Genomic DNA, 23,336 nt, shown 5'->3' on the forward strand with positions numbered 1-23,336 from the left:
ATCCTTTTTAGAAGGTGTGGTATTTTAATCACACATACACACACAAACAAAATTAGCTGCAACCAACATCAGAGCTTCTGTGTTGGTGCAAACACCCTGAGCCAGTCACCTGCTGTGATAAGGGAGAAAGCTAATTTTGTAGAGCCTGTAGATTCAGAAATGGCTAACAGCTCTAGCAATAACTACTACAGGGAGCAGCATAGAGGTACTGCCAAACATCTCTAGTACAACAGCTCTGGGTGCTGCTGGATTACACAGGGAAAGAAAGGGGCCAGGTGCACGGGCTCTTTCCAGACAGCATCTCTCACTGTGTCAGCTGCAGGAATCTGCAATGGAAAAGCCACAGGTCTGGCACAGTGGTGCATTTCTTACCTACCTAGGCAGGATCTGCAATCAATAGCTTTCAGCTAGCACAATATGCTTTCACAGCTGAAGGACTGGCTTCTCTGTGTCTAGCTGGAGCGTGGCACTGAGGCTTGGCACCACGCTGAGTAAGTAGGGAGGGAGAAGCTGCAGCCCAGCAGAAGCCTTGGAAGAGGTAATAATGTGAGTCACCAAGTGAGTCACACTCTTCCCCTGCATCTTTAATACAGAGAAACATAGCTAAGTGCTCAGGAGAGGGGCCATCCAGCGTCTGTGTTCACCTGAGGGTAAAACTGACTCTACATAAACTATTCTTGATATATGTTTATCTATGTAACACATCTGACCATGGAAACTGCACACTCTCCATATGCAAACCACGCTCTTCTGCACCTCACTGCTCTTATTGTTAGAAAGTATTTCCTAACATTTAAGGTAAACATCCCCTGGTGCATTTTAAGTTCATGCTGGCCATAAAGAGTAGTCTTGCCCTCTGCAGAGAATTTAGTTGTCTTTTCTAGACTAAACACTCCTATCAGCATTTCCTGGCTGACTGGAGATCTAGAAGACCTGACCTTTTTTGCTGCTCTCTTCTGGACATTCTCCAACTTCAACTGCTATTCTTCAGTACTGATCTTGGCCAGTAATAAATCACCAGACTGTTTATATGCCATTTCATGAACTGGAAGTGGAGATAAGAGTTCCTCACTTGCTTTCTCTGCTGAGAAAACAAGCCATTATGTTGACTTATACAAAAACCATGGTCTGAACAGGCCTTATATAAAGTGTGCTGATTATAAAAATGGTGTGTCTCTTCCCCCATCCCCTGCCACCCACACCACTTACTGGTGCAAACTGTAGCCACTATGTAAAGACAAAGAATACCTGCTGCTGCAGACACACCAGTCTTCATTTGTGTTTTCCTGTCCTGAGAGCTGGAAGGCATGTTCTTCTTCAGAGTGTCCTCACTAGCACACATCCCTGGCTGCAGTGTGAGGAGAGAAGAAAAGAATGCAACTGACTGCCAGCTGTGGGCACTCACAGAGCTCTCCCTGGCAACCTCTCAAACCTGCCTGTGGAAAGGCAGCAAAAGCCAGGCAAGGATGGTTGTGAACATCCTGTAGGAGGGAAGGAGAAGGCAGGGAGGAAGCTAATGCAACTCAAAGCAGCTACATAAATATGCTCTGGGCAGTAAGAAAGTTCTGAAAAGGTTAATGTTTGAGCAGTGCAAAGGAACATATAGGAAAATCCAGCTGTGAAATGAATCCCTGTGGCAGTGCAGTCCCAGGCATTTGTTCACTTGCCTCACTTGTCTCTCTCATTGTTTTAGAGGCCTGGCCTGCAAAGCTCTCTCTGAGTAGTGCTCAGAACACACCTCCCATGAAGACAATATTGAACAGTTTGCAGAAGTACCCAGGTGACCTGGGGCAAGATTCACACCCATGCAACATTACCTGGTACTCTACCTCCCCCTGATCCACTTTGGTGAAAGCTTTGTCTTCATCTTTATGTTCTTTGGCAAGAGGATGGTCCTGGAAACCCTTTTGTTTCAGCTTTGCCATGGAGACCCAAGCTGGTTCAGAGGAAGCAGTTTCCAAATATGGAGAGACTTTTTCTACAAAAGAAGCATTTTTGAAGTTAAGAAGGGATTTAGGTCAAGTCAGCCTAAAGCTAGTGCTTCACATTTTAAATCCTTCAGCATCTGTAATAGCCTTTGAACATAGCGGAGATAAAATTACCTTCCCTGATGATTTTGTCCTTGGCAATAACTTTTTTTTCTGTTTATTCTCCAGTTTTTGACTCAACTGCTTCTGTCTAAGTCAATGGCAGATGTCCCACTGAGATCACTGTGAACTGGATTTTGCCTTTGAAACAACATCCATCCATGGCAGATTAAATGAGTACTACAGTAAGGATTTTTTCATGTAGGCAATAAAATACAGGCTTCCTTGTCACTTTTTAAATATTTTAAATTAAATAATTGTTTAAAAAAAATCTCACCTGATGCAACTTCTAGTTAAGGTTTGAGCAGCTGCAGTCTGAATTTTTAACTAAAACTGCAGCAAGTTTTAAAAATCTGTGTTGAAACTCCAACTATATGCACAAATACCTCATACCAGAAATTTTTCAGAGGCATTTAAGCTATTATTCTGTTGTTCTTCTTGCTGGAACACACCCTTCATTAAGATAAGCCAAGAATTCTCTTGACTGGCCAAATCATCAAGCCAATTAAATTACAGTGCCGATGACCCCAAGGCTGAATTTTGTTCTTAGCCAAGAGAATTTTTAATTTTTTTTTTTGTGCCACTCTGCCAAGACTCTGTACATGGTCTCTGTTTTCTACAATATTTGGATACAAATACAGCATAAATACCTGAAGGTTTATAACCATTTTGCTTCTTTGCCACTTCTTCTGATCTTGCCTTGGTAAGATTTTTGTCTTCTAGGAGTTCTGGTTTTTTAACAACTGATTTTGTGTTGACAGGAAGGCTTGGAGGTGGCTTCCCAGTGCCCATCAATTTCTGATCCTCCTTGACTGAAGCAGAAGAAGCAGCTGGAGCAGCTGGGGGGATCAGCTTTGGAGGCTCTACACGGCTTTCATTCTGGTATTTTAGTAAAGATGATGTTCTTCTTAGTCTGACCCCAAATGGGCTCTCAAAGTTTTGTGTTTCATGGTCAGCCCACTCCATAAAAGAATTCAAGTGCAGATCTCTGTCCTTACAATCTCGATCAAATCTATCTGAGTTGGTTTTTGCTGATTCCTGCATAATTGCATCAAATCGTGTGGGTTCTTTTGTCATTCCTTCAAAGAACTCTGGTCTTATGGGGGATGTTGGAGAACTTCTGGAATAGGAATCTTCCTTTGAATTTGAACCCCCTGAGAGAGATCTTTGCCATGCTGGTGCAATGGTAAATCTGACTGGTTTAGCAGAAGCAGTCTTCAGTGGACTTTTTACATTTTCATGTGATGATTGACTGCCTTCTGCTGTTTTTCTGTGAGAAGCTGTAGTGCTTACCTGGTACTCCTTACTGTCAGCATCAAAAGATATATTACTCTTCAAGCCAGTCAAACTTGAAGAGGCAAGACACCCAATGGAAAGTTTTTCAGAAATGCATGATGTGTTGGTCTGTTGACTGCCTTGGTTACCCTTTGAAACAGGAACAATTTCTGCTTTAAAACATACTTCCAATTTACTGCAAGGTGCCATACAAACTGCTTTTGAGACAGATGCTGCAGTGTCTATTTTTTTTTCTACACTGTCCTTGGATAACTGAAATTCCATAATTTCACAAGTTTCTTTGTCATTTTTTGCTACTGAACTCTTTTCAGACCTCAAATCAGCCACTGTCTTGATGTCAGAACACGACTCTGCTACTGCAGCTACTGCAGCTTGTGGAGTGCTCAGTGCAGTATCTGAGACAGCATGGCTGGAGTGATTCCCTGTAGCACCAAAGCAGAGTTCTTCTTTTCTACTAAACAGTGGATCCCCCTTCTCCTGGGCTTTAGTGTTTGGATCCACAGAATTTACTGAGGAACTTGGTGCGACATCTGGCAATATATCCATGCCCACTGTTTCCACACCGCTGCTAAACAAGTCAGCTGCTGGTATGTCTGGAGACACAGCAGCTTCTCCTTCAACTTGCTGCAACTCTGGAAGTGCAGGTACTTCAGCACTGGTCCTTTGAGGATGTATTTTTGATTCCTTAGCAGACACATCTGCAGGGTACATCACTCTTGCACTGTGGTGTTCTTGCAGGCTCACTGGAGAAGGCTCAGGCCTCAGGAGAAGTGTGGCTCCTTTGTGATGTCCCACACCAGGCAGGCACCCATCCTCTTGCAGCAAAGCACAGGGATCTTCTGCCACAGGTGTGGAATCACAAGAGTCAGGGGCAGCACCAGTGGGAGTTTTTACACCTGGTGTCTCCTTAAAACCACCTCCCTTTGCACAGTGTCCCACCTGGGCTGATAATCCTATATTAAACAGAGGAAAAGAGTGTGCACGTAAAGGTTACAATTCAGACACCATCTGTATGCATCCCAGATAGTGCAGTCCTTTAACAGGAATGCCCCATGTCTGGGCACTTATGACTGATAAATAAGCTTGTTCAGAGCCTATTTAGAAATGGGCAGTCCAAGTGAAAGACTTAATAAATTTTAGTTTGAACAAACCTAATCCAGGGAGTGACTGAAAATTGCTGTCTGTTTCAGGTGTACACATTAGTTGCTGTTTAGTTGTTTCCTGTGCATACCCTTAGCTGTAAGACTACTAGCCAGATTTCTCTAGACATTTCTGCATGTGTGTGCCTAGAAAAGCCATCTACAATGACGGGGAAAATTCTCTCTGGGTGAGTGGCAAAGGAAGAGCCAGTAAACAGAAGCCAATCAAAGCCACCTGACACACACAACATATAATGCTGTGGTTAAGGTTTTTCTGAGTGCCAAGGAACTCAGTTTCACACTCTGAGATCCAGCCAGCTGTGTAGGACATGTGCTTCTGAACATGGTGCTTTCAGCTCATGGGTTTTTATAGCGCTGCCCTCAAAGTTCACCACTTCAGCATCACTTTGTTGCGTGTACTTGACTTTCTTTTTCCATTGCAACAATTCAGCAGCCAGGATTGGTTTTATGTTATAGACCCAAAAGATGCCTAGTTTGGAAGGGCTAACAATTCAAACAGTCCTGTCACTGTTATGCAGAAGAGTTCAAGCACCCAAAGTAGCAATACCTGTGTCTTCTTTACCTTCCCAATCGCCTTTATGTTTGTCACTCTCAAGTAATTCTATTGAATTTCCCTTCCTTTCTGGAGTTGCAGGAAGACAAGTTTCATTTTCCAGCTGTTCCACCTAAAGAAGTGAAGATGCTTTAATTAAAGAATTATGCACAAAACTTATAGTTTATACACATGCATTTCTATGAATACTCAAATCATAGAAATAAAACCTCCCTCCTGTAATTTACCAACACTGTGAGAAATGTACTATTCCAATTAAGAACTAGATTTGTAAAAATAGATTTAGGCCTCTTTAAAACTGACATTTAGCTTTTCAAACACCAGAAGTGTTTTTACAATGAAGCATAACCCACAATTTTTGGCTAAATAATGACAACCAAAAATTGCAATTTTTTTCAGTTTTCATGATACGGAAGTTTTCAGAGTCTTTTTTCATTGGTTGGTTGGTTGGTGCAAAAGAGGTGTTTTCCATTCTTCCAATGGAAGATGCAAACATGGATAGGAAAGAAAAAAGAAATTAAAATATTTAAAACAATAATTAAAAACTCACAGTAATTTCCTACTGCCCAGTGATTCTTTTGCAGAAAACACCCACCTGGAGGGGTAGCTGATGCTTGTTGGTAAAGCCTCTCTGTTTCCGAGGGTTGATGGCAATCCTGTGCCTGGCTGCTGAGGTGTCCAGGCAGCCAAGGGGACTGGCAGGGATGGTAAAATCAACAGGAAGGAAGCTGCTGCCTCGTGAGATGGGGGTCCCCTGAGTGACAGAGGATAAAGGACTGATGGGCCTGGAGGAAGCTCCAGAAGGTATCTGTAAAACACAAATACAATATTTTGTATTTATATATAATGTATGTATTTTGCTTTACTTCCCCGTGTCTGGAACATTTCCTTTGTTAGCTCATTCCATTTCAGAAGCTTGAAATGGCTGTAATTTCGGACATAAATCCTCATTTTAAAATGCATGGCTAAAGTCATCTCTGCAGAGAGATTGCTCGGTTCTGTGTGTTCAGCTGTACATAACACAGAAGGAGAAATACCTGTCTCTGCCACAGGGAGAGGCTCAGCCCGTCCCACCCCAGCTCTGCTCTGCAAACCCCTTTGCAGTGGATGCACACACCAGCAGGAGACACTGCTGCCGTTTGCACGGCTGCCTCTCATCCCAGTAACGTGACCCACCGCAGAAATATATTATTTAAAAGCCACAGAAATAGCACGGATGCTTGCTCCTCGTTATCTCTGAGAAAGATGTCACAGCCACTTTTCTCTTTCAATATCAACTTTCAGGAAAATCAAATGATTTTCAGAATATCAGAACCATCTTCCAGACCGTGATGAATCTCATCCTCACAGCAATAACCTAGCAGCAGTAACCTAGGATTGTGCAATCAAAATAAAGGGTTTACAGAAATGTTTGTACAAAAGCCCCCTAAAGGTGAAGTTTGAGTTGTTTTGCTATTGTTTTGAAATGCAGACTAAACTTTCTGGAACACTTGCAAAATGTCCCAGACGTGCCAAACAAGCTTCATTCATAAAGCTGGGTGACACTCAGCCATTGCACTGTGCCTGGCATTTGCAGTTTAGTTTTGTTTAAGCTTAGGATATAACACAGCATTTCAAATATGTATGCTGGTGAAGTCTTAAAAATCATGAAAACATCTTCACATCTCATCTACAAAAACTGTCAAGGTGCATCAAAAAGTATTGATCTCTGCAAATTTTTCCAATCTGGTCAAGGACTGTGTTGTTCTGAGAGCAGAACCTGCTGCTTCTCATGGTCATTTATCATCCAAAGAAAATTGCTAATTAAAACACACCCTTTCCTGTGGAATACCTGCCATCAGGAAAGGCTGGTCCTGCAATCATTTCCCAGGATGAGAGAGATGAAGGGCACTCCTCACAAGCCACTGCTGATGGGAAGGTGTGATTATTTGGTATGGGGGCCCTGGCACATGGGAGCAGAATTGAAGTGCTTTGCCTGGTCCAGTGTTTTGTGTAACTTTATAGATTCATACTGTCACAGAGCTGCCTCTGTGCTGTTCACAACCCACTTACCAATAGATTTCTGCCTGTCTTTATTTTTTTACTGAAAACCCTGAGAGGTACATTTTAAGTGTCATTTGCCTCACTCTGGACTCTTAAAGAATTGTTTCCTAGGATACAATGTACCCAGAATAAATTTTAAGAAATAAAATTGCTGTACTGGCTCCATACAGACTCCACATATGCCATCTCAGGGAAGTTTATTAGCAGGAAAAGGAGCTATTTACCTGTTCATCTTCACTGTCTGTCCCGCCTAAACTCAAAGAGCTATGACGCTGAACAGGGTTGGAGGACTGTGGGATAAAATGAGGAAGAGGGTAAGTCAAGGGAATTATCTTGAGCTGGATATCCAGTGCTAATTATGAGAAAACACAAGAGGAAAAAGAAAGGAAGGGTCACTGGGTCCCTGCCTTACACATTAGATTTAATTTCTTCATTGGCATCAAACATAAAGCAGAGAAGAGTTCTCCTGCATTAGGATGTTCCAGGAAGGCTGACCACAGGAGGCAGTATATTTTATAAAGTTATTCTGGGTTATTGTTTTCAAATCATCACATTTACAAATTCTCACAAGTTCACTGAAGTCTGAAATAATGCATTTGCTAATGATAGAGGTCAGAGTCCTCGTCTACAGAAAAGCATGGAAAATTGCACCCAGAAATGGGTCAATTGCAGGGTCAATTTCTAGGTATACCTCAGAGTGAAAAGTTCACAATCCATCTAGGTAATTTCTTCTGGTTCTAACTGATCTGTACCATCATGCACAAACAAACAAAATGGTCTTCCCCTTCTCTAGGCAGATTTTCTCTTTTCTGTACGGATGGTCAATTATACCTTGTTTGGCGAATCTGTCAGAACTTCATGAAGGGTAGAAATTTCAGGGGGGCTTCTAGGTAAACCATCATCTTCAGAAACAGCACCTGCATCTTCCAGTTTTTTCCCAGTTATAACAAGAGGAGGTGATCCAAGTTTGACATTCTGCTGCAGCTGAAGCTGTGGTTGAAATATAGAATACAAACTTTCATTGGTACAATTTAAAGAAGATGTTCTGGACATTGTAACCCGCATGCTCCTATTAGATATGCAGAATCTTCTAGTTAACAGAAAAACTTGAAGTAACAGACCATTTATAGAAAAGAGCCATTCATAAAATTTTATCCAGCTACATTCGTCAAGGACCCATCATTAAAACTGGTGTTGGTATAAAATTAAAGGAAAATCAGTTTTATTCAGTAATTTAACAAAAGAAGACAGGAATTTCACCATTCCAGAAAATTTACTACAGTTTAACTCAATTTAAATTTAAAACTTTCAAAATTCTATATTTAATTATTTAGTCACATAAATTTAGGTATTTAGTCACACAAAGTATTGCCAGTCAGCATTCCCAATCCCAGGTTTATGTAGTCACCTTTCCCTCACAAAGCCCTTCCAAATTTGAGAGCTTGTTACAGCCCTCTCCCACACAAGCAGCTGAGTCACAATTTTTATAGAATACCAAATTAATTTCATTTCTGGTCCACCCTAATTAATTGCTTGTTAATTTCCCCCACCATCACGTCCTGGTCATGTCTACAGCAAGAATGGTAACAGCAGCCAGGAACAACTTGGTTTGTAAAGGAGTTGGGGATTCTTTTCCAGGATTGCACAAAAGAATGCTCTGGCTGGCCCTGACCCTAGAAAAATACAACAAAGTCTGCAAACTCACAAGCAGCCAGATGTTCCTTCAAACTAAAAATGTTCAGATTTCAGGAAACACCATTACTAAAATTCTTGGCTTAAGTCTGTCAGCTGTGACAAAGATGGAATAGAAACAAGGTCTGAACACAAACTTTGTCCTTCAACTGAAAACATCTCAACAGAATATTCCCAAGATAAACATGCAGACTTAATGTTTCTGGGTTGTTTTTTGTTTTTTTGGGTTTTTTTTTTTTTTTTTTTTGCTTATTAAACCATATTGAGTAATTTTAAGCCTGGTTTTGTGTTTTCCTTCAATCTATGCAGTCCTGTACACCTCTGTAAAATAGACCTAAAAAGCTGCAATTCTTATTTAGCAAGGTTCATTTGCAATGTAATTCCTATAGCTCTAGCTGCCACACAGGGTAGCACCATGTCTAGAACACCAGTCCCCCAGTTCCAGCATCTTCCTTTTGCAATTTATGGGCAATATATTGCAATACTGTGATATATGGGCAGCACAAGGCATGCAACATACGTGTGCACTTAATGGGAAGGAAAAGACAGAAAGTCAATTTTGCTTTGGTCTCTTTTCACAACTTCCTGTCTTAGATTTATAAAATTTATTACATGCAGACAGCAAAGTGGTGTGAGGGAAACTGAATTTGCATTCTGTCTTCTACTGGTAGAAGTTAATTTACATTGCTAAGAAAGTAACTGCTTTTATTAGTGCTTGGCTTTTATTCTGACAAGAGTCAAGCTCACAGAAAAAGCCTGTCTGTCAGAGCTACAAAAATAGTGCTGGCAGTATTACATTACTGTGGAGGATGATGGATGGGGAGAGGGCACAGTGGACTGCAAACAGCATGAAAAGAGCGTTTTCCCCCTAACAATGTTCTGTAATATACAAACAAGTTTTCTCCTGCTACTCCTTTAGTTATACAAAAATAGCTTTGCCCGTTTTGCAGCCTTAGAGAGGAACAAGTCCCTCTGTGCATCTTCTATTACTTAACATGTGACTCAATTGTCTTTTGCAACATGAAGCTCACACTGAGCAAAGGAGGAATTTCAATGACCTTTGGCTCCTTTATCAACCATTTGTATTCAGTCTCTGGAAAAACCTTAAACTTTTATCTGAGTGTTCCAAGCTGGGCAGTTAGTGAAATGCAATTAATATAATCAACAGTTCATAAGGGAGCTGTCAAGGAGGGTTCAGTATTGCCTTGGAAGAAGGAAATGACCCAGCAGAATACAGTATCTTTTGCTGGCAGAAATCAAAAGAATAATTATATAAATAAAGCTGTCAGAGCACCCTGACATATCCATCATCCCACACACTTACACAGCCACTGGCACTACCATGTATAGTGAAAACATCTGAGCCAGAACTGTCAAAAAAAGTAACACAAATAATATTTAAATATAACATTTAAATAACAGTGTAAGGGACACACTACAGTACAAATAAATGGCCTTAACCCAAAAGCAGTAGCTATGAAGTAAAGAACATAAATCCCATTGGAAGAGGACACACTTAATAAAGAAAGTTTCCAAGAGTTCATGAACTGGATTCACATCACACACTAAGAGATCTGGGCAAGGCTGAAAGCACCAGGACTGCTCAAAAATTCAGCTTCCAAGAGGCAGAGTAGATCCAAGAGTAGTAAATTTGGCTTTAGACACTTCAGTCAGCAAAATCCTAAGGCACACAGCAAAAGGAATCAAGCAACAGACTTTCCTGGGAGACATGACAAAAAGCAGCACTACTGATGAGGGGATGATGTTCTCACCTGTAAAGTTTTCACCCTTCCAGGTATGTTTTCCTGAGACAAGACATCACCTGTCACATTTCCTGGTGCAGACTCGAAAATGAAGACACTGTCATGGGACAAGGCTTTGTTTCCCATGCTACCCTTGGGCCTGGAATGGAAGGAAGGAAGGAAGGATGAGTGGTCAGAGCACTGGGTACATTCCCCACACCACCAGGGCAGAGGGGCGATAAAGAGGCCAGAGTGGGATGCATCATGCTTCACTTCAGATTCGTGCATGTTTAAGACAGTCACTGTTTGCTTCTTTTATACTCAGGAGAGAGGAGAAACACATTTGATCAAATGCAGATGTCCCTTTGCAATGCACTCAGCATCTGCATTGAACACACAGGTCAGTTTGCTGACTGGAGAGGGAGTCCAGCATGATTAGGTCCCACGTTAGGAGGTAGGTGGATGCAAACCACCCTAAGAAAGGTGCAGAAAGGGACAACAGGACTCCCCTGTCCTCCTTTGATGGCAGTATGGCTAACATGAGACATTCAGCATACAGCTTTTGCAGCCTGGTGTGTGTCATACCTGCCAAAGATGGTGGATTGTTTTTTCCCTTCTTGCAAATGTGGGCAGAAAATTTAACTTTGATACATTAACAAACTTGACTCGAATCATCTCATCCAGCAATAAAACCAGTTGCATTCACCCATATCCTAAATATGATCAGATCCCAAGTGTTTAAAAAATGTAGATGGGACAAGTGTCCATGGTTAGAGTTACAGACTATCAATGGCCAGGTTAAAGTGCCTAGGTAAGACATTCCTGCTCTGTTTCTGTGCTCACTGGCTGTTCAGCACAGTGAAGCAATGACGAGTTCCCACAGCAGCTGTTAACTGAGTTGTAATTAACTGAGATTGATTTGGCTTGGGCTATTAAGTTATGAAGAGCAAATTTTGCACTTGAGTGGCACAAGGAAGGCTCCAAATCATTTATTAACCAAGTTCCACCAGTGTGGGCAGGTGCTATTTGTACATTACTTTGTCCAAAAGACAACAAGGATAGCCTCTACCAGGATTTCATCCTAGTCTTCAACTGGAAAGCATCATAGAATATTTTCTCATTGTTGGCCACCAGACTATTAACAAATACAAATTACAAGGATTCATTGGCTCAGATGCTGCACAGGCAATGCTTTGCCTCTGAAAGTTTGACTCTGGGGAGCAGAGGATGATTAGGAACACAACTCTGACAAGAAAAACTCAGTATGTAAAAGCTCTTCTGCAAGGAAGTAAAATAGAAGAGGTCTCTGCTATTTGCCTAACCACAGATTCTCTCTTTATTTAGAAGAAAGCCAAGAAAGACTGTGAACATTCATTAAGTAAATGCACTGCATAAAAAACCCCAAACAAAACCCCTTTTTCCTCCTGCATCCCCCTTCTTTACATCTCCAGAGACACCTCCCCTAGCTGCTGGGCTAACCCTTCTGTTGCCCCAAAGGTGTAGTCAGTCAGTCTACACCTATACACAGCCTCACAGCAGGGCAAAATAAATTTGCTCTAAGTTTATGTTGTGTTGAAGGCAATCAGAGCTGTTTCTCTCACAGCACAGGTCAGAGTTTGTGCTTCCTCCCATTATATATCATGGTTATTGGCTGTGTTTGTCTACAGGACAGCAGCTCTGCACACAAGCAAGGCACTTGCCTTATTTCTTCATTAATGAAGCCATCCCATCCTTTTGTGTTTGATTTTATAGTCCTTTTCAGCACGAGAGGTATTCCATATGGACAAGACACAATTTTACTGCATTAGGAAAAACAGTCATGCAGCTTTTATTTACTGCAATGTATGTTCACTATTAGCTGGCATATTTTATTTATTGCAAAGAATGCATGTACATTAGGATGTATTTGCCTTTCCATCTGGGGAATTCTTTACCCATAAGGGCTGAGGTCTCCTTATTCTTGAGACTGCCACTACAGGATCTCTGTCTTTTTTTCTCTCTCTGCATATGTATCAGATGTGCTGGCAAGAGAATTACTGTATTTTCTTCTGGCAGTCACCAAAAAAGCACAGGATTAAATATAGAATTAACTGCAGCTTTAGTACAGATCAGTCTTTTATGTGCAAATCTACATTCCTCTGTAATTCCAAGCAGTATATTTATATGTATATGTTTATGTATACGGATATTTCTGCTAAAGATGCATTAACTAAACCCCAGATGTTTCAGCCATTGCCTGTCCACACTGATTTCCCTATACAAATGCTCAATTCATTCCTGTATATCGAAATTCAAGCTTCCCACCAAACCAGAGGAAATGATGGGACTCTAAGGGCAGTATTTGTGTAGTTCGAGGGTCTAAAGATTATTAGTGAAGCAGTGTTTGCAGTGCAAGCTGACAGCTCGTATCACTGACTGAGAAAAGGACATCGTTGTGCACTAACACCGCTCAGGGAGCTGAGAAATGCTCCCAGGGGCTTGCAAACCTCACACGCACAGCCCTGCAGGGGCGGCCGACACAAAACCAGGAGCCTTCAGTTGTTATCGGTGCCTAAAGGGCTAAGAAAGTTAAAGAAGCAATCACACACTGATAATATACCAGAAATACTTTTCTCTTTACTGCAGCCGCGACAGAGGGCATCACTGATGCTGAAAAACACCCACACAGCTTCACACGTCTTCTCTGCACTAGCAGAACTCAGTCATCATCCTCTTCTTGTAAAGATGCTGCTGATCAGACCCTCCTAGACAGATGTCAAACACTAAAACCAGTCAAAGCAATCTGGGCTATCTGCAGTCTCAGACTAAGAGGCTGCCCTCCCCCTCCTTTCCAGGCTGCCTCTCCAAGCGCTAGCAAAGAAAGAGGAAATTCCTGGAATTCCTTCATCAGCATTAGGGCTTGTTTTGCACAAATTTGGACAGAGGCTGCTCCCAAAGGGCCAACTCATGCTTTCATCCTACTGCTGTGAGAGGTCCACTTTTATTTATTTTCCTTCCCTGCCAGCTTACCCAGCCTCCCTCGGCGAATGAAGTGCAGCAGTGTTGAGCACAGCGATGCTGACATCGCTGCTGGACTGGCAAGGTTTTAAATTACTCTCTCCCCTGGGAGGTGGAGGTTCTTTCCTTTTCTTCTTGGCAAAGAAGTTCTTGAAAGTCTGAAATTTGGATTTTTTCTTTCCTGCAACATGAAAAAAAAAAAGAAAATTTATGAAAGCTGGTGGTGTTGCGTAGCTTGTGTAATGTTATCTCTTAAATTCTGGAGGAAGCCTCAAAGCTAGAGCAGCCCATTCAGTTTCAGTCAGCTCCTTTGTAAATAATTCAGTGCTGGAGTCCAGTGAAAGGTGAAGCTTCAATTCTTACATTTGGTTCCTATAAAGAAACACTGGCACTAAGCTGACAATAGTGGTGCCTACCTAGGTTCTAGTCTGTACAAAAATATACTTTATATAGAGAATGTATCTATTTACAACTGAACAGTGATCATGCTTGGTGTATCTTCAATAAAAATTGCTGTCAATGTCTTTAGGTGTAAATGTTCTTTGCTTAGTTTGGTTTAGTTCTGCTTACTCTTTATTCAGTGCTCTAAGGAGACAACACCTGAAGGACATTCAACATTGGGAAAAAGACTGAAACTGGAAAAAGGATTCATAAACTCCAAAATCAAAATATCTGTTTCCACATTAAACTGTCCCAAAATAAAATTGACATCTCCTCCAGGGACACAGAAGCAAACTTAAATTAAGACATTGTCTTGCAGGACACGAAAGTCCCAAATAGAGCAGCCCTAAGAACACAATTGGAAAACTGTTAATTTGGTTTCAGATTTTCCGTAGTCCAAATGAAAATACAAAAAAAAATTTTTAAAAAAACCCACCATGAAACATCACTGATCTTTTATTTTTAATAAGAGCTAAGATGCTTCAACATTCTTATGTATATTTTCTTTCAACACACAAGTCCTGCATTTTGTCCCTAACCCTTACACTGAGGGGTCACTTTGAGTGGTTTGGGCCAAACTATTGTACTAAGACCCCTGTGATTGACTTAAATACATACTCAGAGCAATAACATCATTGCATATCTGAGCCATCTTCATTGTTCAATTAACACTTTACAGCAGTTGGCATAATAGATGCCCACAGCTGGAGGATTCCTTCATAAGCAGGGCATTATTTCAAGACAATTATTGTCAATTATCAGCAATGATTTAGCTGGTGATGCTGTGTCTCAACGTGTGCCCTGTACGTGCAGGGATCTCTGCCAAGGGCCTTATCTGGGCTGAAACTGCCACCACACAGCTGCATCAGACAGTGGCCACTTTGAGAAACAAACAATGACACTGAGATCTACTCCCCCTGTCTCCTCCCTGCTCCTCAGCCCAGTGCCAGCGCCACGTGCCAGGACACACAAGGACGTGGCACGGCGTCCCCAGGGCCTGGTGACACGGCTGCCCCTGGGCAGAGCCCCCAAGGACCTGCAGCTGCTCTCCAAGTGACCTGGGCTGCTTCTGAGACCAAAGTATCTTTCAAACCATGGAAAGTGAGCTCTCGCTGCAGTCCCACAATAACAACGGGATGTGGCTGCTCTTAGGGAGGGTTTATCACTGGAAGACTTTGTTATCTTCCCCTGCTGCTTATCAGGCAATGAGTGAATGAGACAGCCACAGAAAACACACAGGTTGTATTGCTGTGGCCCAGACAACAGAGCTGATCCCAAGGGTTTGGGATTTGTTAAGACTCCTGGAGGGCTCAATGAGCTTCATGCTGCACCTGTAGCAAGAGCTGGCAGTAGAAGACAGCAAGCACACTGAGCATCTCCACTAAAACAAGCGTGGTGAGTGTGCTTCAGAGCCTTTGGAAGCACATCCTGACCATTCCTGTCTTTCCTATACACAACTAGACAATGTGTGTGGTATTCTTCCAGGAAACTTGTCAAAGCTGATCTGGTTTATCTTAGATAGGCAAAACAAAAGTTTAATGAGTTTAATGATAGCAGTTCCCCAAAATTATCGACTCTGCAATGACTGCTGACATAATCAGTGACTCAAAGAATGAAATGGCAAACTTTGAGACAGGCAAAGGGCTCTGCAATTCAAAAGCTATCTAAATGAGAAACAAGGACACGTACATTGGCCATGTACACTGGTGAACTGTCAGCTGTACAGACAGAAAGCAAGCTGGATTCTAGTGCAGGCATTATTGATGAGCTTAATTAGATGCTGGTATTTCCAGAGAACCAGGAGTGTTAAAAAAAAAAAAAACAAAGTGAAACAAAACCCACACCAAAAAGCCCACCACACAATAACAAGTGCTCCAAGGATGTTTGGGAGAAGCAGACATGAGCCTTGCCACAAAATCAAACATTGCCAAGGTACTACTCCAAATACTTGTCTAGATCAGAAGTGGTGCTAACTGAATGGAGGCTACAGAAAGGATTTCCAAACACTGCCAATGAGCAATCCCCAGCTGGCATGGGACAACACTTGCACCATTGTGCAACAGAGAGGATCTGATGCAGACACATCAGTCACTTCAGTGCCTCCTCTAGACTCTAATTTATTTCTGGTGTGTGGGGTACATCCCCTCCAGCAATAAATCCTCTTCAACCATGCTCTGCTCAGCTGCAAACATTCAGCTGCCTCAGATGAATGAGAAGACAGTAAGTTTCCCTGCAGTTCCAGAGACTGGCACTTGCCATTTTATTATGTAAAAAAAGATCAAATCACTACTAGATACTTAGTGCTGGATGCAGATGGAAACTGTGGGACTGTTCTGTGAGGGAGCACTTAGCAAAAAAAGACATGGCTCAGAAGGACAATGCTCTTGTTTGCTTCCTGCTGGGAACAGCTGTGCTCTGGTTTTGCACACCATGAAAAGGATGCCACCTTTAAGCTAAAGGTGCCCACAGTGCACTGAGAAGCAGCCCAACATGACAATAAATTGGTATTTGATACTTGAACAAATAAAATACAAGAGGACCTTAATACTTTAAATGGAAAAAAAATCATTGTAAAGCAAAAATCCAAGCTCAAACAACTATGCCTAATTCCCCTTTGTCCACTGGTGATTTTTGAAATCTTATGTTTGCAAATCTTCAGTTTTATGGCATTAAAAATAAAATACTAAAATTCCTAGGTTACTGCCCTACAATGGAAAAGCCTTCCCAAAAATTATGCTATGTTGCTTATGCTATGTTTTAGCCAACTATAATAGAAGTAGGAACAAGCATTTTCCTTTCTCTGTAAAGTTTGTGAATTCTGTATTTTTTACTGTATATGTACTGCCTATTGCATTGTGTCTCCTGTGCACAGAGAGAATTAACTCAGGACTTTCTGCTCTTTGAATAGTTCTTCCCTATAACAAGACAGAAAATAAAAGGTTGCTTCTTCCAGTACAAAAATTGAAACTGCAAAAAACATAGGGAACATCTGATTTGGGATGTCAATGATCACATTCAAATTAAACCATTCATTTGGGGATCTTCTATGGTCTCTGACTTCCTAGGACGCATTCAGGAAGAATTTTCTATCTTTTGTTTCCCTCAAATCCAAGGACTAGATAGTTTCAACATTAAAAACACCTGGGAAAAAACCCCAAGCCATAGACAAGATTCTCAGAAAGTGTCATGATTGTAGCTTCATAAAAATACCAGATATTGGCAGACAGACAATAAAATCATGGAATTCAGTACCACCAACATTAGGTGCTGACAGTTTTTGGACAGCAACCTGGTTCCTGCCACAGAGAAGGAGCAGCATGCTCTGGAAGCCTTGCACTACAGACAGCAAAGCAAACCTCAAGAAATCAGTCTAACTGGACTGTGAAGGGTGGGGATTTCACCCTCCCAGAGCCTTTACATCATGAGCTAATTATGAAGAGGGAGAGGTGAAACAATCCTTCATTACCTTCGGAAGAAAACGGAAGATTCTTAAATGGCTTTGTCCAGGTCCAGCCAAGTGTCTCCTGAACACCTTGGCAACAGCACAGCAGCCTTTAACTACTTAAAATTTTGTTCATTTAGGGTCAGAAATATTCCTGGTGGATTTAGAGGCAACACTTCAGATCATGAACCATGTCCTGCTTTTCCTATCACCCAGGTCAGAATTTGACCTCTTTTCTGAATCTTCTAGTGAACCTGAGTACAAAATTTTCATGCATTGGCTTCACACAAGCTTACCAGATTGCTGGGATAGCACCAGACTGTGTGACAAACTAAATTATAAATCTAAGAAACCAGACAGTGCTGAGCATCTATCATTACTCTTTCTTCACCTCTATCCATCTGCCAAGCAGAGTTCAACTAACAGTCTCTTTGCAATTTGCTTATCTCTTCTAACAATATTTTGATAGTGGCAAATATATTTCTAAAGGATAAAGCAAGATGACCTTTAAAACACAAACATTTAAGATGATTGCAAAATATTAGCCAAAGAAAAGAGAGAAAAAATCAAATGGTGTGGCAGCCACTTCTCCAGAGATGCTTCAGACATGATGCTATTCCCCATATTCAAACTGGCAAAGGGGATATCCTTTCATGTAGACAAGTCTCTGGCATAAGTAGGATATTTTCATTTCTTACCTATTATTCCATCCCCTCACACTGTTTGCATCAGACCATGCCACTAGATTGAAGAATAAGTAGCAAATGGCTGCAGAGAAAGAGAGAGGCTGCTGGGGGTACTGATAGAGCTCCCACAGACAGGGGATTGTTAACAGGCTCAGCCCCCCCTCTGCAGGGTCCATCAATGCAGGCACAACCATCAGCCCTTCAAGCTCTAACATCCTGCTTCTAAAACCCAAGTCAGAATCAAAAGGAATATCCTCCAACAGGATATGTCGCTCCAGCATTGCACATTAAAACATCTTTTCCATAATACTGACAGCTGACAAAGACACACAGAATTTTCTTTACTCTACAAAAGAAGCCCCCAAAAAACAACACTCAAAGCAGGTCACTACAGACCTGACTAATTGAAGAAAACAAATCTTCCAAATGAGCTGTACATTCAGAGAACAGCTGCTTACCTGTGCACTCTTCGACTGTGTCTCCAGTTTCAGGAGACTGTGTGACCTCTGTGGGCCTCGTAGCCATTATATAGTCACTGAAACAGAGATGAAAGCATCAGTTAAATTTTAGTCCATCACCCCAGCAGAACATGGTCCCACCCAGCATGAAGAAGGAACACAGCTGAATCCTTTCTAAAACTACATGACCCAGTGGCTATCACAACTGTGCCTTGCACACTTTTGTGCACTTTGGCCACAGAACTTTTCATTTTCCAGTGACACTTACTTCTCCAGCCACAAAATCCAGTCTAATCACTGCCAGCACCTCTGTCTTGTAGGAAACCAGAATCAAAGCTTGCTTTCAGGAAAGATGTCATTACACTTGCTCAGCAAACACTATAATGCTTCCCACTCTTAGAATAATGAACCTTTGCTGGGGAGTGACAGCTCCACACTACTGTAAAAAACAGAAGTAAGTGCTCAGCTGCCCAGGGTTCATGCATTACAGCGTCCTCACAGCAGGCACCAGTCTAGTCTGTCATCATTATTAAAACCAGTTAAGCATCAGCACTGAAACATCATTCCAGGCTATGCTACATTTGTGGAAACCAATAGATCAAATTTATTTTGGATCCAGTGCAATCAGCTTTTAACCACAAGCTCTGAAACCTTATCGCCAGCAGGGCTATTGATCAGCCAAATTAGCTGATGGCATCATCTTCCTCCCTGATGAAAACAGAAGTTCAGCCTAGTTTTAAGATCATTCATTGGTAACTGGCTCCACTTTGTATTTTCCAAATGGGTGTCTGCCCCAGACAAAGGGATGAAGCAGCAGACCACAGGAGTTACAGAACAAATGTCAAGCAACAATGGAAATGTGACAGTTTAGCAGGGCAGCTCATAAATACTGTCCTTTGTTATGGAAGGTACCTCAGTGATACTTTTATATAAGTAGAGGTTCCCATATGCTGTCAGGACTCAAAGAGTAAGAATCTTTACAACCAAATCCTGCTCTCTTTTCTGCATAGATCACATCTAACAATTTTCCACATTAAATGCTCTAACAATACAGCCAAGTCAAGTATCTCAACAGCAAACAAGACTGTGATTCTGTACTAATTTGGCCAACCTCTAAACTCTTCCATTTATTCTGTATCACCCACATACTCTAAAATCTGTCATGCCCAAAAGCACTGGGACCGTTCTATGAGCCCACATCCTCAGACAGCCTTAAAAGATGAGGTGCACAAACTCAGGGGCAGAGGTGTCTGTCAGAGAAAAGAGAGGAGCAGCTCATGGAGGTGAAACAGGCAGGGCTCCTGTGACAAAAGAGGCCGTGGAGAAAAGCATTCCCTGCACTGCCCACACAGACACGGCAACTGTAAAGCTGCTGAACTCTGGGGAGGAATTGGGGAGGTGTAAAAGAGAAGCAAAGTGCAGTCAAACAGATCCCCTGCGAGCACTGGGCACAGGAGAGCATCAGCACAATCTAGTTCCAAATAATCTCACTTCAACTTGTTAAAAACCAATGAAAATATTATTGCAACAACCAGGACTGATTACACCTTTCCTGACTGAGATGCACTGAGGTTTTCTTGAAACAATTGTCAGACAGTATTGACAAGCAATAAAAAATAAGATTTCTAAGTTTCCTTCTGGATGATCATAACCATTCAACTTTTATCCTTTCCCCCCCCCCACCTTGTCTCATCAATTATCTATGAAAATGTTTGCATTTCCTGCATACTTTTTTAAAGCAGTCATCAGTAGACTTTCTTATAGACTCTTTCTTTATATTAAAAAGAAATTTGGTTCTAATTCTTCCTCTCAACTTTATACACCATGCACACTGTATTAGATTTTTCTGAGGTAAAGGGAAATGCATTTGAAATCAAATATTGAGAAAGCATTCAACAAATTTACAAGGACAAACTGACAAGTCTCCAGACTTGAGTCTATTTTCACAGAATTTGAGTGGACCTGGAATTAAGCTCATCTAGATCTCTGCTTTACCCGCCTTCAGTTAAACCAAAGCAAGACAAAATTGATATTTTCACATCTAGCTTTGTTTGCATCAGTTCAACATTTATGTAACTCAGTCATCTCAGCTGCTCACTCAGAATCCTTCCAGCCTTTGAAGATATTTTGACAGAAGTGTTTATTGTAACTGCAGGCATATATTTCCAACTGGTATATCTTTTATACAAGTAGAGCTCCAACTGCAAAGCAGCTCTGAGTTCAGTTCTTCACAGTCAAATCAGCTCCAGCATTAACTCAATTTTATAGCTGAGTTCTCTGGGGCACATGGAGCTCAAGTGTCAACTACAAGGGTGCCCCATTTAGGACCTCATCATCTTTTTCCAGTGAACTGAACATCACAGATTTTCTCAAGCTTTGAGTTAATTGAAGTAGATGAATTACAGTAAAAAACCCATATAATATGTGGTGTATATATTCCACCAGCAAAGTGGAGGTTCCACCATTAAAAACCTGATGACATACCTGGAGGAAAGTTACAATTAGGTGGCATTTAGACTTCAAATTCTGGTGGCAGTGAGTTGTACTTTACAGAGAGCAGTTAGCTCAGAACATGAGCCACAAGCCCTAGCCTGGAGGTCAGTGTAATGGAGAAAAAGAGGACAAAACCCCATCAATACAAACACACATGAGTGCACAGGCATTAACCAATCGAACCTCCAGACATTCAGCACTTCCAGGCCTTAATAACAGCAGACAGACACAGTGTCAGGATGTATCAATACCATGTACACCCAGCCCAATCAGCTGCACTAACTCGCTGTGAGCTCTCCCACAGCATTACACCATTAGAGACAAAGTTTTAAACAAATACTGTCTGTGTATTGATTTTCAGTGATAAAAATATCAGGTTAAATAAATGGTCCTTTAGAGCAGTATTTCTGATACTCAGGACAGCTGGGAGAAGATGCTTGCAGAGGGATGCAGGAGACTTCTCCTCAGTGTGGAACAGTGGGTGCACTTCCCCAGCCTACAGCTTTCTAATATGTTGTTAATCCTCTCTCAAACAGTATTTGCAATCCCTGCACATGCACAGACTTCCTGCTGCAGAGGTACAGGGCACACAAGATGTGAATCTGCCACACCCCTCAAAAGCCAGACACAGTCATGGCCAGCAAATCCACTGCATCAATTCCTGTGCAGGGCCATGGAAAGGACTGAAAGTTCACCAAAAACACAGCATTTGCCTCTCCCTGCACAGCATGATGGGCTGGATTACCACTAATGTGAATTAATTAATTATTTGTAAACAGTGGCTTCCTATGTAGATGCAATCACAAAAATAATACTGACATTATTCGACCCTATTCACACTGCTAGGGTGTACTTTAAAGCAATTAAACTCCTACAAAGCTGCGGGGTCTGCTTTACCTCCAAAAGAGAGAATGGAACTTAGCAGTCACCACCACCCTCACTTGGTTTGATGTTTCAGATCCAGGCTCTCTCTGCTATCCCACATAACATTTCCATTGATAACCCCACTGTGCTGCATTCACTCGGAGCTCTTCAACTCATTACAGGAACTAATGAGTCTGAAAAGTAATAAGAAATCTCCAGGAACAGGAGAAATGTCCTTGTATCCCCTTTACAAACTAAACCAACTGGACAAATATTTGGAGTACTCTGTGGGAGGGCAGTGATAGGGCAAAAGAAATAAAGTTCCAGGATAGTGTTCTGAGCATTTGCTTTGCTGAGCTGAACATATGACTTAATAAGTACATGGGGGGTAGAGGGGTGAGAGAATCTCACCAAATGAATAAAAGACAATTCCCTTTCACTGCTTGGTTTGTGTATTTAAGGACTCCTGAGAAGTTAGCTTTGTACAGGATTCAAGTTTCCTGCATTCAGCAAAGGCTGGAGACAAATGCTCTCTGCTCAGCCTCAGAAAAGGGACACGGCCTCCTTGCTGTCTGTCCAGTGGAGCAGAAGACTTGGAAACTGCAGAGCAAGCAAGCTGCTAGCCCACCTTGAGTGCTTCTTCAGCTCCAGCCCATGGCTCTGCGTAAGCATTGCACAAGGCCTTATGACAGAGAGATCAAAGGAGATGCTGAACCCTGAACAGCCTCTTTCTTATCAAATAAATGCTTGAGGAAATAAAGCCTCAAGAATGCGAGGCACTGCATTCAGTTAGCATCTTCATAGCCTATGGAAGACAGACAGTGGCAAGCAGCCAAGAGAAAGAGGTGAAATTTCTGCCTGGAGCTTTTAAATTTCCCCCATGCTACAAAAATTATTTGAAATCAAGCTTATGCTCCAGATTTCGGGACACACACTTTCCACAGCAAGATGCATCAGCACAGGAAAATGGAGCCTGTGGACCTCATCTGGTCCTCCAGGTCACCACCCCTCAGCCAGCTCCCCCAGAACACACTTCAAGCTACTGCAGGACCTCAGAGAAAGCCCTTCTATTTCTCCTGAAAACCAAGGTTCAAAAAAACACAGAATGCAGGATGGTTTAATATTCAGATTACATTCTGCAGCAAAAGGTGAATGAGAGGTTAAATTTTCTTCTCTCTTATTAAAGCACATTAGAGGACTGTTCTGACAAAATGTGGTTGATGGCTTTTATCTCTGGGAGCCCAACAATCTATCAATGAACTCATTAATCCAATGACAGCTAAGTGAAGTAAAGTTTACCCTCTGCAACTTCATGGAACAGGATTTTGGAGTCAATCACACAGCAACAGCAAAGGCAGCAAGATTTCTATTCAATTTTCACA

At 41.7% G+C, this 23,336-nt stretch overlaps 1 protein-coding gene across 4 annotated transcripts in view; it reads right to left on the bottom strand.

Moving 5' to 3' along the window:
* KIAA1210 (KIAA1210 ortholog) overlaps nucleotides 1–23,336 on the bottom strand; it is a 62,465-nt gene that overhangs the window by 13,755 nt on the left and 25,374 nt on the right. For 3 of the 4 annotated variants that reach the window (XR_005956619.1, XM_041485073.1, XM_041485070.1), the window contains exons 2-11: nucleotides 18,598–18,674; nucleotides 13,583–13,751; nucleotides 10,604–10,733; nucleotides 7,971–8,129; nucleotides 7,364–7,429; nucleotides 5,692–5,904; nucleotides 5,091–5,208; nucleotides 2,738–4,336; nucleotides 1,818–1,978; nucleotides 1,249–1,348 (exon numbers count right to left, since the gene is read on the bottom strand). Coding sequence is in view for 3 of the 4 variants with exons in the window: in XM_041485073.1 (XP_041341007.1) it covers nucleotides 1,249–1,348; nucleotides 1,818–1,978; nucleotides 2,738–4,336; nucleotides 5,091–5,208; nucleotides 5,692–5,904; nucleotides 7,364–7,429; nucleotides 7,971–8,129; nucleotides 10,604–10,733; nucleotides 13,583–13,751; nucleotides 18,598–18,674 (2,792 nt within the window). In the remaining variant the exon portion in view is untranslated. The remainder of the gene's footprint in view (nucleotides 1–1,248; nucleotides 1,349–1,817; nucleotides 1,979–2,737; nucleotides 4,337–5,090; nucleotides 5,209–5,691; nucleotides 5,905–7,363; nucleotides 7,430–7,970; nucleotides 8,130–10,603; nucleotides 10,734–13,582; nucleotides 13,752–18,597; nucleotides 18,675–23,336) is intronic. The other variant, XM_041485072.1, reaches the window with a different exon arrangement.

This window comes from Pyrgilauda ruficollis, unplaced genomic scaffold (assembly GCF_017590135.1).
Source record: "Pyrgilauda ruficollis isolate IOZ18807 unplaced genomic scaffold, ASM1759013v1 scaffold7, whole genome shotgun sequence".
NCBI lineage: Eukaryota > Metazoa > Chordata > Aves > Passeriformes > Passeridae > Pyrgilauda > Pyrgilauda ruficollis.